Source organism: Phyllobates terribilis, unplaced genomic scaffold (genome assembly GCF_046119375.1).
Source record: "Phyllobates terribilis strain yellow unplaced genomic scaffold, ASM4611937v1 Scaffold_5084__1_contigs__length_54514, whole genome shotgun sequence".
Lineage (NCBI taxonomy): Eukaryota > Metazoa > Chordata > Amphibia > Anura > Dendrobatidae > Phyllobates > Phyllobates terribilis.
This window is the reverse complement of record NW_027367832.1, coordinates 1-18,208: the sequence shown is the minus strand read 5'-3', so window position 1 is coordinate 18,208 and position 18,208 is coordinate 1. Positions and strand designations below refer to the sequence as shown.

Below are 18,208 nucleotides of genomic sequence, written 5' to 3'. Positions count from 1 at the left end.
TAATCAGACAGATCAATTATACGATCTGGACAATGTGAATTCCGGTGTGAAATAATTTGAGGCCTCCAGTCAAGCCCAACCAGTCCACAATGATGCATCTGCTATGGAGGAACTAATTGATGATTCAGTCTCTGACGAAGACATCTGCATGGCTTTGGCCAGTGCGAACCATTAATCTTGTTCTTTATCTACTGTGCTCCCATAATCAAATGATTGGTTTGTTCTGGAATTGCTTTGGGGCATGTAAGAGGTTTTGTTAACAAACTTAACTACCTTATCCAAACATATAAACTCAATTTCATTGCTCTCTTTGAAACCCGTGTATCGGGTCAAGTGGATGACTCAATTTGCAAAGCTATTTCCCTCCCTAATGTCCAAAGAATCGAAGTTGATGGGTATGCGGGTGGGACCTGGTTCTTCTGGAATGATTCCATTATTAATGTCCTTTGTTTGAAGGTCCATACCAATTTTATCTGGGTTCGTATTACTTGTGGCAGAACTTCTTATCAGGTTGTTGCCATGTACGCGCCTCCCTCGGCCCACCGTAGATGCTCCTTCTGGACTGATCTTCAGAATGATATAGAGGGGGTGTCAAAACCGATCTTTCTTGGAGGCAACTTCAGTTGTATTGTGAGTTTGGAGGAAAGAAGTGGAGGCTCGGGTTTGCCGTATAACGACTCGAATATCTTTCAGGATTTCATTGGCTCTTTAGGTTTGGTGGATCTTGGTTTTGTTGGTTCTTGTTACATGTGGTCTAGAGGTAACTTGGAACGCAACCTTATTTCCAAACGTCTTGATCGCGTTCTTGCTAACTGTTGCGCCCATGTTGACTGTCCCTGAAGCTACGGTTCGTCACTTACCGATACTCTGTTCTGACCATTTCTAGCTGCTTCTTCATCTCAACCCCCATATAGTGCCCAGACATTGCCGTTCTTTTCGGTTCGAAGCATGGGAGATTTTTGTAGTTTCTTGCTAGTGCTTGGGTTGATGACATTGAGATTACCGAGGCTCTAGCTCTCCTTAAACCAAAATTACAGAAATGGTACAAAGAATGCTTTGGAGACAATCGAAGGGTAAGCTTTTGGAGGACATGGCGCATAATCAGATTAATTTAGACTTGGGTGTCTCGGAGGCCCTTCTTGATTACAAGGCTAAGCTGCTCGCTAAGTTTGAGGAAGTTCTTGACCGTGAGAGCATGCTTTGGAAGACGAAATCAAGAGAGCTCTGGTTAAAAGACGGGGACCGTAATACCTCTTTCTTCCACACCTCTACAAACATTAGACATCGTTTTAATCGTATTGTGGCCTTGCGGGATGAGACATATAATTAGGTGGAAAAAAGAGATGATACTGGCTCCTTAGTGTCTTAACTTTTTTGCAAGACTTTATACTCTTCATAGAGATGAGATTTCCCCTATTACACTTCCCCTGGGGTACTTCCCTTCCATTAACCCGAAGCAGTGGCCTCTATCAAGCGATCTTTTGATGATGAGAAAATTGCAAATGCGGTTCGTTCAATGAGTGCTCTCAAAGCTCCTGGTCCGGATGGTTATCAATCGTTGTTCTTTAAAAAATGTTGGAGTACGGTGGGAGAAGCTTTCAAGAGGAGGGTTTTCAATTTCTTCAGCTCGGGTCTCCTCCCTCCAGGCCTGAATGATACACCTTATATCGCTTATCCTGAAATGTTTCAAATCCGGACAAAGTGTGCTTATTTAGGCCTATCAGTCTTGGCAATGTTCTCTACAAGACCATTAGTAAGCTTCTTGCAAACCGTCTCCAACCGGTTCTTAAGGAACTTATCGGCCTAACTCATGATAGCTTCCTTACGGGGCGGGTGATTACAAACAATATTGTTTTTTGCCCAGGAAATTGTTCACTTGATGAGGTTTAAGAAGGTGCCAGAGGTTGGATGCTCTTGAAAGTCGACCTTGAGAAAGCGTACGACAGATTGAGATGGGACTTTATTCTTCATTCAATCTGGGACGCGGGTTTCCCTGTAAATGGTCGAGTGGATTTCGGAATGCATTTCTACTCCGGCTATGAGAGTCCTTGTTAACGGGGAAGCTACTGACTCTTTCTATCCTTTTAGGGGGATTAGACAAGGGGGCCCGATTTCGTCATATTTGTTCATTCTTTGTATTGAGCGTCTGAGTCATATGATCAATTCGCTTATTTCCCGGAAAACTTGTAAGCCTATTCGGTTATCTAGAGGGGGTCCAGCATTATCTCATCTTCTCTTCGCATACGATATTTTGCTTGTTGCGGAAGCTTCGGGTGATCAGATTTTGATGATTAAAGTGTGTCTCCATGAATTTTGTTCTTCATCAGGATAGAGAGTGAATATGGAGAAGTCGAGGACTCTTCATTTCTCCTAATGTCAGCTCGGAGATCAAGAGCCAAATTCAGCTTGCTAGCTCGTTTACCGTGACAAACGATTTGGGTTCCTATTTAGGTATGCCCTTGTTGCATAAAGGTGTTAATAAACACACGTTCAGACCACTTTTGGACAAGATAAATGCGAGACTGGCGGGCTGGAAAAGTCGTCAGCTCAGTTTTGTTGGGCGTATCACTCTCGCGAAGTCGGTTATATCCTCTCTTCCCATTTATTCTATGGCTCGCTGCTTCTCCCAAGCAGCTGTTGTTCAGCGATTGATAGGGCCACTAGGACCTTTAATTGGGGTGGAACGGATGACAAAAGAAAAATGCATTTGGTTGACTGGAAAACAGTGTGCAACGATAAGAATAGTGGTGGCCTCGGTTTGAAGAACATGGCCTGATTTGAATCTTGCACTCGTCGGCAAACTGGGTTGGAATTTCTTGACTCATGAAGCTCGATCTGGAATGCAGTGTTTCGTGCCAAGTATATCCGCCCTAGTCAAAGCAAGCATAGACACCCATCTTTAATTTGGAGAAGCATCTGCAAAAGGAGTTAGCAATGTCATCTCTAGAGGTGCCTGCTAGAGTGTAAATGATGGTCATCAGGTCAGATTCTGGACGGATCGCTGGTTGACTGACTATCCGCTGATCTATGAGATCCCTGCTCATGTGCAAGAGGAGTATCTTCATGTTACCATTAGGCATTACTGGATAGACAGAAACAGTTGGAATTGGCCCCTTCTTACTCATTTGCTTCCTCCTCATTTACTGTTAAAATTGGCTTCAATCCAACTCCCTTCAGATTCGGGGGAACCGGATATTTTTCATTGGAGTCTTTCTTCTGATGGAGTATATTCATTAAAACTGCATACACTCTCGTCTCTGGGAACGGTCTGAATTCTCACATTGACAAATCGATTTTCCGGTGAATTTGGAAACTTCGGGTCCCCGAGAAAGTGCGCCTCTTTTCTTGGCTTCTTCTCCATGGGGTTATTTTGACCAATCACGAAAGGGTTCGTAGACGCATTAGCATCTTCCAACGTTTGTAGCTCTCGCAACACTGTTTCAGAAAAGCCTTGATCATCTCTTTAGGGACTGTCCGGAGATAAAGTCCCTTTGGCTTTCTATTGGGCCTCCTCACTCCTTATTGGACTTTTTCCGCTCTGATTTTCCGGTCTAGCTTCGCTTGAATTTATCAGCCTCATTGCATCAACATTCATATTTCGCTTGGTAGGATTTTTTTTCATGAGGTTGTGGTGGGCTTGAAAGTGACGGAACAACCGGGTTTTTAATGGGAAGAGTTTTGGTGGGAACAAGGAGAGTTTTGTGTTTGAATGCCTCGCTGAGTACTTGAAAGCTTCTGAAGCTAGTCCTGGCCCATCGTTGAACATGCTTGCTCGTAGGGAGACTAAGTGGGACAAGCATGATTTGGGTTGGAGCAAACTGAATTCTGATGGTTCTGTCATTCAAGGTTTAGCGGCTACAGGTGAGTTGTGAGGAATGACGCCGGATCATGTGTGTACGGCTATAAAGTTAATATCGGTATTCGCAGTGTTATCGAAGCTGAAATTTGGGGCCTCATTATCGGCCTCGAAATTGCTTAGTCTCGTGGCCTCATGAAGGTTTACTTAGAAACTGACTCTCTTGCTGCGTTTCAGTTGCTCTTTAAACCCGTGGATCGAGGTCATCCTTTATTTCGTCTGGTGTCTAGTGGACGGAACCTGATTTGTAGAAATTGGTTGATCCGATTTCGCCATATTTTTAGAGAAGCCAACGCTTGGTATGATCTTTCTCTGAACAATATCAACTGGTAGAGACTTGCAATTCGCACATTATCTTCAGTCTATCACTCAACCGCTTCCGTAATTCAATTCTTTCATCAATCTAAACCCTAGATCTATCTATTAAATCCGAAAATTTGGGGAAGTTTAAATTTTGGGGATCATTTACTTCTCAATCGCTTCCGTAATTCAATTCTTTCATCAATCAAAAGTGACCTTCTTTATAAGGAGATCTTGATATGCGCTAAAAAACATCGTCGTTTTCAACAATCAAGAAAGCATTACTGGATTCAGCAGAAGCGTTTAAACTTGTGCACTTGTTCATAAAGCAATTTGATCTTCTTCACAGAAAGCATTACTGTATTTTTAAGGCACACCATACTCACACTTTGAATGTTTGTTAATCAATTACATTGACAGGTTTTCCCCTGTTGGTGTTGCAAAATCATGATACTGTAAGGAAATTGAGTAATACAATCACAAGAACAACCACGCACTGACCGAGGGTCATTCTTCCGAATTAGAACCCGACCGAAGTTGTGATCCGTCTGCTATGTCCCAATCGACTTCAAAGTTGTAATCCGGTTGTTGAAGCCTGTCTCCTCCCAATCTGCTCATCATTGCAAGGCCTGAATACGGTCCATGATGTCAACCACTATAAACTTATCACTCAGAAGCTACTATTAGAAATGACATTTGATACCTTGAACAACTTTATAGAGAGCTGACCACCACCCATCTTCCGAAACATTGTACTGCTCAAGTGAGTCTTCAATGTCCTTGTTGTGTTTCCCTTGGAGAACGTTTTGCAGGGTTATAACGGCGTCCTTGGTTTTCTTGAGTATGTTATCATCATCATCTATTTGCAAGTTGTGAAGGTCATTCTGTGATGAAGCCAGTGCATACTGAGCAGCGGTGGCCCACCTGGAAGAGGCCTCCCTCTTCATCTTCTCTAAATTCACCTTATTATCTCTGCTTCGAACCGCCAGACCACGCAGATACTGAGCATTGGCTGAGCCAGTGCTCTGAACCATCTTTGAGAAAGCGCTGTCTTCGTTCAACAGAAGTAGTCTATCTGGAGTATCATACTCTACCACCTGTTGTAAGAAATCAAATCATACATTTTTCAGCCTTCTAATGATTTTCAATTATATCTGTCTTTAAACATCATACCTGGCCAGAGTCGAGTAGGAGGATGCGGTCACAGTCGATGATAGTGTTGAGTCGGTGTGCAATGATGAGCATGGTGCATGATTTGAATTCCTGTCTGATAGTCTTCTGAATGAGAGCATCAGTCCTCACATCAACCGCCGCTGTTGCTTCATCCAGCACTAGGATTTTTGATCTTCGAAGCAATGCCCTTGCAAGACTCAGTAGCTGTCGCTGCCCGACACTGAAGTTCTCCCCACCTTCTGATACCTGCCATTAAATGTAACAATGAAAATGTAAGCAGGCTATCTTCTTGCAAAGTATTTCATGTAGTTCAAGCTCAGTTTATGTGCACAGTAACCACTACTACTACTACATTACTATGTGTCATTATGATTAACTTCGTTTAAGGCCTACCTCAGCATCAAGACCAAAAGGATTCCTTCTGATGGCTTCCTTCAAATGAGCCCTCTCTAGGGCTTCCCAAAGGTAAGTATCATTGTGTTCATTGAAAGGATCAAGGTTGAATCTCACAGTCCCTGGAATACACAAGTATTGCTGTTAGGACATGAATTATACTCCCTCCTTAGTCCTTACCTTGTATTCGAGGTTTTTTAGCATAAAATAATATTTGACTTTTTAGTTAAACCGGAGGTTTTTTAAAAACTTATGTCCAAGATTCGTTACTAAGTAACCTTTAAAAAACCAAGAACTCAATTTCAACCAAAAGTTTTTATACACATCAGCATCAACCAATTTCAAAAGGATTTAATTTTACCTTATACATTTTTCCAAGTAAATTACAATATATTTCAATAATAAAACTAGGTTAAAAAATGGCAAAAAACCTTACCAATGCGGATGCTCTTATTATAGTTCTCGTTTGTCATTACCGAGACAATTTAAGAAAGGTGGAAGAGAAAGTAAAGATGAGATGACTGTGAGTGTAGGAGAGAAAATAACATATACTCTCTCTGGATACAAATATATGTCATTTATGGTAGTTTCGTTGGATATAATACATATCATTTTATCAACTTTTTCCCATTTATCACATTTACTTTTATGTAATTATCACATTCAAACTATTTTATTTCTCTATACATTGTTTTTTACATTTCCAATGACATGTTAGTAAGGTTATTTGGAGAAAGAAAATCTTACCTTAATTTGTGCGAAATTTTGTCTAACAACAAATATTTGTATCCAGAGAGATTAATTTGGTACGAGTTTTGATGTAAAAAAAGAGAGAAAAGATTGTTGGATGCGAGATAATAAGACAGAAAACATAAAAGAAAAACAAAAATTATATTTTAGTACGCTCGAAATTAGAAAACAATAACTAAAGTAGGGGCCCGAAGAAGTATTCATATGTCTTTTTAGATTTAAAATTATTTTTATGGATATTTGTGTCTTTTATTAAGAGTTTTTTTTTTTATACTTGTCAACTAAGAGACCTCTCTATAAACAGTCCCGTTCTATTAACTTTTAGGGTTCGAATATTGAACAAAAGAAGAAGGGGATATCAGCCAAGCAACTGAGTTTTGACGTGTCTTTTATTAAGAGTTGGTTATCGAGGGTAGTAGTGTCTTTTAATAGGAGGAGGTTACCTCACGTAATTTAAAATTAAATAGTGGAGTTTGTGCTACACGAAGATCATCCAGAAATTAACTAAAGAATTCGGCCTGGCTCTTTGGAGTCTCTTCCCATTGATATTAGGGCTCATTGGGAGGCTTGTTCTTCTCTTAGGATTTGTTATCTTGTTTGCTACGGTATAAAGTAATAACCCATAAATTTCATGAGCATGAGAAGTTTATTGAACGAAATTCCGCATACCTGAGAACAAAACCGGAGCTTGAGGAATAATACCGAGAACTTTCCTGAGATCAGTGAGTCCAAACATCGCGATGTTATAATCATCAATCAAGATCCTCCCCCTTTCAAGTTCTACAATCCGGAACAAAGCATTGAGCATACTGGATTTACCTGCACCCGTACGGCCCGCAATCCCCACTTTGTGACTAGGACGCACCTTAAAGGAGACGCTGTGTAGAACAGGAGGAAGCTCTGGTCGGTATCTGAGTACGACGTCATCAAACTCGATGGATCCAGAGGACGGCCAGGCTGGCGGTGGTCGGCTGTCTTCAATTACAGGTGGCGCCTCCGATGGAAGGTCCACGTACGTGCCGACCCTTTCAACAGAATTCAGATTGTTCTCAGCTATGCTTGCGAGCCTCAAAGCAGCGGTGAGTAGGCTCGTGATGTTGAGTGCGTAGCTGAGGAGAAGCCCCATGGAGGAGGCGAACGCTGCCTGGTTTTCAGCCCTTCCGTTCTGCATCACTGCGAATGTAGCTGTTAACCATATCATGAGGCCGCCGAGGGTTTCTAGCCGGATCCCGAGCCAACGGTTGCCTCCCATCGTAACAAGGGTGAACCGCACGTTGTTATCCATTGACTTGCCGTTCATATTGGCCATTCGATCATACGCCTTGTACGCGCGGATAGTGGATAGCCCGTTCAGTGCTTCTCCGAATTGAGCGTATACAGGAGACCTGCTTATGGAATCCAAACGCTTCACCTCACGAGCTGTGCTCTGCCACATACATGTAGACGTTCGTACTAGGTAAGAGTCTATATGTATTTGTTCTATTTGATTTAAAATCAAGAAGACACTAACAAAGAGAAGCCCTAGTAATAAGAAATCTATAAAGGTGATCTGCTTCCATAATATAGTGCCTACTTTCTTTATCGGGCGTCCCGGAAAGTTCTTCCCGTTTTCCATTTAAAGAAATTTCTCACTTTTGATTTTTCTTCTCCCAACACAATTTCACTAATTCTCACGCACTTTTTCTTCTCCTAACACCAATATCTCTCTCCTCTCTCCTACTTCTCTTTACCCAATACACTATATCTCCACCCAATATACTTTATCATCTTCTCTATCATCCTTTTCTCCATCACTTCTTTCTTCAATCATTAAACATTCCAACGCATAAAATTCCGCGTAATTTTACAAATGGACACTATAATATGGGACGGAGGGAGTATATCAGTATATGGATATGAAGATTGGTCATACTCATATGTTTGGTATATCATTATATGGATATCAAGTTGATATACTTAGAATCCTTATATACTCGTTTTCTAATATATATTCAGGACCCGTTTGATATTTATATCTTAAAATATCAGATATTAGGTATGAGTACGAATATCAGATATTAGGTATGGATACGAGATGATTTCTTATATCTGCGTTTGGTATGCTATAGATATCCGATGATATTTCTAAGAACAATAATGGTATCATCAACAAGAAGAAAATAGTTTGATTAGAAAGCAATATGTAAAATAGATAAGAACAAGAAGAGATATGAGTGATATCTTAATAAAACTGAGTATATGGAGTATATCAAGTATATCAATATATTTATATATCAAACATCACATATTGATATCTGATATACTCACCTGATATTTAATATCTTAGGATATGGATATCAAATGGGCCCTAAATCTCTCTTTTTTTAAACATGAAATTGCATAAATTCAGAAGAGTATTTAGTTTAGTGCAGTTATCAAGTGGTTAGTACCTGATAGTGGAGATAAGCTGCATAGAACAAGACGATAAGAGGCATAATGGCCCACAAGGACATAGTGCTGACAATCCCTATCAACACAAAAGTTGAAAGAAGCTGTGACACTTGACTCAGAAACATATTGGCATATACTGCCACGTTGCGATCTATATCACCAAGATCCTTGGAAAATCTATTGATGATGCGACCCAGTGGGTTCGTATGGAAGAAAACCATGGGTGCTCTTAATATTGAGTTGAGCATAGCATCATGAATCCTTTTGGCCGCATACAGACTTGAAGTGATCAACCAGTATGAGTTTGTCAAGGCCACCAAGACCTGTTTTAAATGACATTCATTTTGTTTTGAACTGATTAACTTGCTATAAATTAGTAGCCAATGTAATAGAAAGATCAGAAAATGATTTAGGTACCTGCCCAAATGACAGAAGTCCATAGACTAAATTGTAGAGCCCTGCTCCATACTTCTTGGGAACACTTTGATCCGTCCAATAACTCAACCACGTGCTACTCGATACTCGCAGAGTTTCGGTTAATATGTAGCACGTGACAAGTATCAAGACAACCCACCAACCTCCCAATGCATTCTTATACCTGCACAAAGTACACATCAAGAGTAAGATTTTAGCAGTATAGTGATTAACAGGATAAGTATATGCTGCTTCAATACATTTAGTTCAAAATACTGAATATTTTTTCAATATGTACATGTGATTACTAATCTATACATGATATTTTTAAATTCATTAATCTATACATGGATTGAGGCTTGGAATCAGAAAGAAAAGGTTGTGAGATGCCGAAACGGACGTCGTCTCTGGAGTTCAGGTGCCAAAGGAAAGACGACGCACCCTATTTTTTTTAATAAAAAATTATAAATATATTAAAATTGGAAATAACTTGGCATAATCCTATATAAGTAAAATTATAAATATTTTTTTCTCAAAAATAGTAATATTTTTTTTTTCGAGTCGGAAATTGCAAGTAGGTGTCGAATATTTATGAAAACCTTAATATTTTTTTATTTTATAACCGTAAAAAATTTAATTGCTAAAATCACAACATATTCTTTTGAAAGGAATTAAAATCACAACCCTTAAAACCGATATAGGAGTAATATGTTTACTTATAAGCGAGACTTTCTGTCTAATTCAACGATTACGAGATCGAAGTATGAATACATTAATGCTTTTATATGTGTTGGTTTTTTAATTAAAAATAAGGTGAGGCGCCGTCCCGGGCGGTGTCTCACATGTAAGAGAGGCCGTCCGGGCGGCGTCTCATGTGAGAGAGATGCCATCCCAAGCATCGTCTCTCCTCTGACACACGAACCCCAGAGACGACGACCGTTCTGGAGTCTCACAACCTTTCCCCTCTCATCCGAACCTACATTCATGTATAAATTGATAAATTTATAATTGTCATGTATGGTTTGATCATTGTTTTATGTTTTATGTACAGATTTAATAAAATCCAAAATACTGCACATCTTAATTACCACGACATATAACTAGTTTTGATACTTGTCCCTGGAGAAGAAAGAGGAAAATTTTCAGTTACCTCATAAGGACGTTCCAGTTGACAACCCCAGTTTCTCTTTCTTCTTGCTTTATGAGAACAGATTTTCCTTCTTTTGGTTTCTGAACGTCAGTAGTACCTCTAGCTGCATCATTTACCATTCCATTCCCTATGGATTCAGAGTTCATTTCAATATTATTCTCAACATATTCTTCCATGTTTCCAGCATTTTCCATTAGTTTCTGGAACATTGGACCATTGTTGGAAAGTTCCTCGAACGTTCCCTCTTCTTTGATCATGCCATCATGAACCAGGATGATCTTGTCGGTCTGTGAGAGAAAATGTAGCTGGTTTGTGACTAGCACCCTAGTCTTGCCTCTTAATTCTTCCTTTATACACTTGTCAAAAACCTGAAGAGAAAAATACAAATTTCATTCGCATTGTAATCTAATAACTTAAGCCTGAAACTCATTTGAATCATGAAAGATGTTGACGGCTTCGCGTCTATTGATGAATGAACAGCATTTCTTGTTTACCTGTCGCCCAACGTGTGCATCCAATGCACTTAAAGGGTCATCGAAGATATAAACATCTGAATTAGAATAAACAGCCCTAGCCATGGACACTCTCTGCTTCTGACCACCGCTTATGTTTACTCCTCGTTCGCCAATTTCAGTCAGATCACCACCCTTCCGGTGCAAAGATTGTATAAGAAACGCATTACTTTTTTCTTACTCAGCTTTATTTGAAAAAATAATATACTTACAGGGAGTAAATCAAGGTCATGACCCAGGGATGTCACATGTATTGCCCTGTTATATCTTGCCTCTTCAAAGATTGATCCAAATAGTATGTTCTCCCGCACCTGCAATGGCAGCTTCATCCCATCAATTATCCAACCCTAACAATACAAGATGAATTGTGTTCCGAAAGATATACAGTAGCATTGAAGATCCAAGAGACTTGTGGAACATATGCAACTGGTCCTCTCATGACTAAGCTTGTATGTGATGATGTAGGAGGAAGCTCTCCAAGCATTGCAGATATCAATGATGTTTTCCCTTCTCCTGTACTGCCTACAATGGCAACCAAACTTCCAACTGGTACATCCAAATTAACATCACAGAGGGTTGGCTTTTCTTGCTGCAATCAGAAAAGGAAATGTCATGCTGCTGCTACTTACGTTAAAAACAAAGAATTGATCATGAAACTTAACCTGGGATTCCCACGAAAAGTTTCCATTTCTTATTGAGATAGCTGGAAGTTCTGGATCAATAGGTGGGTTCCGAAGAAGAGCTCTTTCCTCAGCTAGCAATAGTTCCTCGAGACGCTTAAGAGACACATTAGCATTCACTACCTGCCATAACTCAAAAGTAGGATTCTGTTCAGGAATTTTCTTTGAAGAAAATGGACATATTTAACTAATTTTCGGTGCGGACTATTATAGTGCACCAGTATATTACTAGACAGTGCACCAGTGCACTACTACAAAGTGCACAGTGTACTACCGTAGAGTACACCTGGTAGTGCACTACTAATGTGCACCAGTACACTATTGGGGGTGCACCTTAGTACACCAAGAAGTGTACCAGTGCACTACTGGGAAGTGCATCAGTGCACTACTGGGAAGTGCACCTTATACATCGAGAAGTGCACCAGTAGTGCAGTAGTCACTGAAAGAGTGTTCCAGTAGTCCACTTGATAATGTACTTATAGTGCACCAATAATATGATGAAAAATGCACAGTCCGCACATTCCGTACCGAAAATCAGTCCGCACCGGAAACGTCTTTTCATATATAGATATATAAAGTGAGAAAAAAGAGCACCTGAGTTATGATGTTGGGAAGCATGAAAAGAGGATAGCGCATGACCGCAAATAGCGAGAGTGAAGTAAACGCCCTTGCGGGAGTCAAATCTCCACCAAGTAGGGAGAACATCGCAAAGGAAACTACAGTCACCAATACCGGTAGACTATTGAGTATAAAAGTATTCAACTGCATAAGAACACAGCCATTCCTGTTGAGTAATGGTGGTGAAATAATACAGTACTTGAGTATGAAAGTATTTCCATACCGCTCCCAATAGTTGGGACCTGCGAAACCATGACAATTCCTCAGACCGGACACTTTGAACCTTTGACTGAAAACTAGTCTCCCACGCATAGCATCTGGAGGTTAAAGAAGAAAGAGGCATGCATGTTTCAGCACTGTTCGTTCCCTCCTCACAAGTCAACAAATAAGAAGGCTTTCGAGACAGGTATGAAAAGCTTACTTCACGGCGTCCATGGCGGCCAAAATTTCATTCATAAGCCCAATTCTCTTGTCAGTGCGTTGCAAGCCCTCCTTAGATAACTTTTGCATTTTGGTGATAATTACTGTCTGCTCCAAAAAAGCACAATGCACGTATCATCAGATAGTTTTCCACCTTATCATTTATATGAAAAGGAAAAAAAATATGTACCTGCACAGGGAACAGAAGAACCATCAAAATAGCACCCATAATCGCTGCCACTCCCAGCTCACTATAAAGGAGAACCATGGAAACTACAATACGGAAAGGAGCGGACCATAGTGTGTGAAGTGATTGGCATATTTGCTGTGAACAAGAAAGATATGGTCAGTCACAAGCACAAGTTAAAAGCAGTCAGCCATACACATGGAATATCAGCACACATAGACATGCCTGAAGTGCTTCAGCATCAGTTGTCATTAGATTGGTTATTTTTCCAGAAGCGAACTTTCTACGACTCTCATGGGTCAGTTTTAAGGATTTGCGAAACACTGCAGCAACCTGTAGCATCAAGCAGTCGGATATATCAGTGAGGATTCACTCTATCTAATATCGCCAAGAACTATTTTGTATCTGTAATTATGAGACTAAAGATCATTGAAGGAATAGCTTTACCAGAGTTGATCTCAGCCGGAAACCAACACGCATGACATTCTGGAAGTATTGAGCTTCACATAGCACCCCTAATGACTGAATTAGATAAACCAACCATTAATCAAGTAATGTTGTTTTTAAGTCTAAAGAGGGTCATAAAACATTATATATACTGTAACAGGATTTTCTCTATAAGAACAAACAACCGAGGTACCGAAGAAACAATAAACTGAAACACGATTTTGAGAACAAACAATTAAGATGCTATACGATAATATTAGAACTGGCATTTGCAGTAAGTATTTCTTTCAAGAGACAAAAATGAAGTGCACGGAAGCTGGAAATAGTACTACTATAAAATAAAACAAGACTATTATGAAAGTTGTTATGAAATAGCAAATCTGAAGGATGAAATAAAAAGTATGAAGTCTTACCACTCCAACAAAAATAGAAAATGCATAGATGTAACCAATCCATGCCGGGTCTCCACGTTGCATAGACTGTAGATAGGGCAAAAGATAACATAAGAAAACAGTGATGTACAGCTCCCCCACAACAAATTTTCAGTAGAGTTTTGGAAGTAACTTAGAGCCTCTTTGGTAAGCTAGAAAAATAAGGTAGTATTTCCCATGTCAAAAAAAGTAACGGCATTTGGAAAATAGTAGTTAGAAGTAGTTTCTCATATTAATAGTGTTTTTACTTTCTTCACTGCTATTCCTATTAGTTTTTAGAAAGTGCTAATTTAAACTGCTATCTCTACCGATGTGTCATATATTTCATACAAACACTTCAATCTTCTTGACTTTTTAAATCAACTCGTTAAATGCTATTGATATCAAGAGAAATGATCCATTGAGAAACATTCTTATCTTATAATATGCAAACAAGTCACATCCCTTGGATGAAGTTTAATCAGTGGTTCAAATTCACTATAATTGTTTTAATGATTTCACTTACGCAGGACATTATTGTACTTTCAACATAAAATTAGGTCTTCATCAACCAAAGCCATTCTCCAAAGTCACGATTTACCTATGCCCCTCCATGTCAGCCATGTCTCTCATTTTATCTTCAGTTTCGTTTTTCTACTCTTGATCAATCTCGTCCAGGAATCTTCATTATTCATTTCAAAGTCTTCCATAATCATCGGTGTCTTGTACAAATTAGAGTTTGCTTGTACTCCATCAATCTCATGGATCAAACTTTGCTTGTTTTATAACTTCAATCAATTCTCCAACGATCTTACATGTGTTGATGTTATTGTCATGTGTTATAATTGTTATGTGAGGATCATACATATTTATTAAACTTCATTATTTTTGAACGCTGATATTAAAGTATTGAACCATATAGATTCAAATATGAACACTAGACATAAAAATGATATTGGGATTGTTTTTATAGTTCTTCTTGTTTATTTATTTTATTATTATTTATTAACTTTAATATTGTATAATTGAACCTTACAAGCTAATATATTATATATATGAACTTTACAAGCTAAAATATGAATATTAGTATCAATTTTTAGGTTATGTGTTCAATTTAGATAATATGTTGGTTGTGTGTTCAACAATTCCATAGTTTTACGTTCATGATTTCTAACTCTATGTTCGGAGAACATTGTGTTGTGTATGAAAGTGAGTGTTGTGTTCATATTTACTGATTTCTTCTTAAATAATGAACATAAAGTATGAATTTATAAACCTACTAATCATAAAGGAGAAAAATGATTTATTGACTAAATTGTCACATTATCACTTTTTCACCACTTTCCGTTCTTTTTAGTAGGTTCACGAATCCATACTCTAGGATCATAATTTAATACTCTATGCTCATTAGATGAGGTGGGAGGAAGAAACGTAGAGAGCTCAAGATTTTGGAATCTAAGCATTTTTCCTTTTACTCTGTGTGTAATTCAACCTCCTAAATTACAAAATTGTCATCTTTAATGAATTTTACATTTTTTTGCATCTTTTAATCTCAACCATTCATCCATCTCCTCATACGTTTCTATATTTTACTCTAACACTAATTTTCACTAGGAACTCCCTCTTAATATCAAATCTTTATTGTTAGCTTTCTTTTCAAATTTATAAACTCAGTTTTGGACCTCAGTTGTGAAAGTAATATAATTATTTGATCTAATTCCTTTTATACACGGTCAATATAGTTATGAAAATTAGTTGATGCTTAATGATGGAATAAGTTGGTTTTTTTATTTAGTAAAAGTGAAGGCTACTATGTTATAGAAAAAAAATCCTGATAAATAATTTAAGAATGTTATTTTATATCCAATCATCGAATTGGAAATATTATTCATTGTATAATGAGAAATATTTATTGACCTTTATGAATTATATATTTGCCTTATATTTCTATAATATTAGACCAAATGATATATATTTTTAATTTACAACAGATTGTAGTATATTTGATTTGCTTTTATTTTTTAAGGGTTTAATTTTCTTTATGATAGACTGAGCAGAATCCAAGCTGAGCTGGATTTTGTTAGTGAATGATGTCATGAGTTTGTTAGCTGATGTCATGAGTTTGTTAGTTGTTGATTGCTTCCATTATGTTGTTCGGTATCTCCCTTTCACAATTTCAATTCATATAAGTAGTTGTTTGTGTAATAGATTAGACAGATTATTAAAAGTTTGAGTTTCTGTTCAACTTTTCTCTCCTTCTTTCTTCCTCTTCTCTTTGCTTTCTCCATTAATGGAGCTTCATCAATATGGTATCAGAGCAGAGATATGATCACTGCGTTCTCTTCACTTCTTCTTCATCAATTGATGCGTATATTGTCACTCTAGATTCAATTTGTATCAGGCACAGGTGTGTTGAAGATCTATCTCTCAGATCCAACATTCTGCAACTTGTTCCTGCTATAAAATTCATCTAGCACATCTCATCTACTCTTCATCTCTTAAATCTTCTTCTTCTCTGTTGTTTTCTATGGTGAACACTTTGTCTCCTTCTTCCTCTCGCCAAGAAACCATAATTGTGGGTGACATTCAAAATCCTATGTTCATTCATCCTTCCGAGAGCTCTGGACATACTGTCTCCACTATTGTTCTGGTTGGAGATAACTATAGAACTTGGAGGAAATATCTTCTCAAGGCACTCTCTGTGAAGAACAAGCTATGGATCATTGATGGATCCATTGTCAAAACTGCTCAGAATGCACCTTAGTGGGAGCGCTGCAATGACATGATCTGTTCATGGATTCTGAACACTGTCTCTAAGGAGATCTATAGCTCTATTGATGAATATTACACAGCTCGAGAGATGTGTCTAGATCTAGAAGAGACCTTCAGTCAGAGTAACATGCCTTTAATCTTTTAACTCAAGACTGAGATCCAGGAGTGCTCTCAAGGTAACTCTTCACTCATTGACTATTTCACAAAGCTCAAAAGACTGTGGCAAAAATTATTTGTTGCTTCCACAAATCCTTGCTGTGTTTGCACCTTGTGTACTTGCAATTTGCACAAACAACAGTAAGATAAGGAGAATGAAGACAAACTTCTACAATTTCTCTTAGGCCTTAATGAGAAATATGATAATGCTAGAAGGCAGTTACTCCTCACAACTCCTCTACCTACTCCAAGTGGAGCTCATTCCATGCTTCTTCAAGATGAACTGAGCAACAAGATTGCCAAGCACTCAGCTACTGACAATCCAATGACTGCTCTCAATGCATCTACAAGGCGTGACTCCAAACATAAGGAAGACAATACTAAGCAGGTTTGCTCTAATTGTTTAGGGAAACATAGAGTTGATAAGTGTTGGGAGATTGTAGGCTATCCTGTGTGGCATTATAAAAGAAAAAACAAACCTCAGTTAAAGCCTAACAAAGAGAAATCAAAGGCCAATTCAGCTTCTAGTAATGATGCTTCATAGGCGGCTCTTCTTCAGGTCTTTCCAGGGAGCGCCAGAAACTGTTTGAAGGATTCTTGTCATATCTTAAAACAAACTCTGCTGGATCAACTCATATGGCAGGTACTGTGTTTAATTGTTTAAATGATGTTCAACAATCAAATCTATGGATAATGGACAGTGGTGCCACAGATCACATGACTTGTGACCTACATTCTCTATCATATGTCACACCTACTCCTTGCAACATTGTCATTCACCTTCCAGATGGAAGTACTCGTGCTATCACACGTACAGGACAATTGAAACTTCCCAATATCACTCTTCATAATGTCTTATGTGTTCCTAGCTTCAAGTTCAATTTCCTCTCTCTTACTAAGCTTGTTAGAGAACATCATCTTAGCATTTCTTTGACTTATAATTACTGTCTTGTACAAGACCTTCCAAGGAAGAGGATGATAGCTCATGGTAGATTCTTTGGAGGCTTATACTATCTGTATCCTAGTAGTTGTGGTAATATTTCTAATGACCAAATCTATTCCAACTCTGTTAACTCTTCTATCCCTATCTTTCTACCTTCTGCTTCAGAAATATTTCCTGATTCTAGTACTCTGTGGCATCTTAGACTAGGACATGCTCCTTTTGTAAAGATGTCTCACATTGATGCTATAAGACATGATGTCAAAGAAATAAAGAAGTATGAATGTACCATATGTCCCATGGCAAAACAAACTAAGTCTAGTTTTACCAGTAGCAATTCTTATGTTGAGAATGTATTTGAACTTTTACATTGTGATGTATGGGGACCTTATGAAACTTCTACTAAAGAAGGCTTTCTTTTTCTTTCTCACTATTGTTGATGACAACAACATGTCTGTGTGGGCATTTCTTATGAAACATAAACATGTAGTGTCTAGTAACCTTGCATCTTTTATACTAATGGTTCAAAGACAGTTTAATTGCACTGTTAAAACTATAAGGTCATATCATGGTACTGAATTTGTTAGTCACTCTATCTCT

At 38.4% G+C, this 18,208-nt stretch overlaps 1 protein-coding gene across 1 annotated transcript; it reads right to left on the bottom strand.

Annotated features, from left to right (window-relative positions):
* Nucleotides 1–4,663: 4,663 nt before the first annotated feature.
* On the bottom strand, nucleotides 4,664–14,905 carry LOC141249745 (uncharacterized). Its single transcript, XM_073669787.1, has 20 exons — nucleotides 14,900–14,905; nucleotides 13,744–13,809; nucleotides 13,331–13,405; nucleotides 13,109–13,216; nucleotides 12,887–13,021; nucleotides 12,698–12,804; nucleotides 12,500–12,593; nucleotides 12,253–12,420; nucleotides 11,641–11,781; nucleotides 11,364–11,567; nucleotides 11,191–11,289; nucleotides 10,961–11,113; nucleotides 10,467–10,834; nucleotides 9,320–9,500; nucleotides 8,902–9,225; nucleotides 7,142–7,898; nucleotides 5,723–5,844; nucleotides 5,330–5,575; nucleotides 4,860–5,253; nucleotides 4,664–4,785 (listed from the first exon to the last, which is right to left on the bottom strand). Exons 1-20 carry the CDS (start codon nucleotides 14,903–14,905, stop codon nucleotides 4,664–4,666), a joined length of 3,870 nt encoding a protein of 1,289 aa, XP_073525888.1.
* Nucleotides 14,906–18,208: the final 3,303 nt, after the last annotated feature.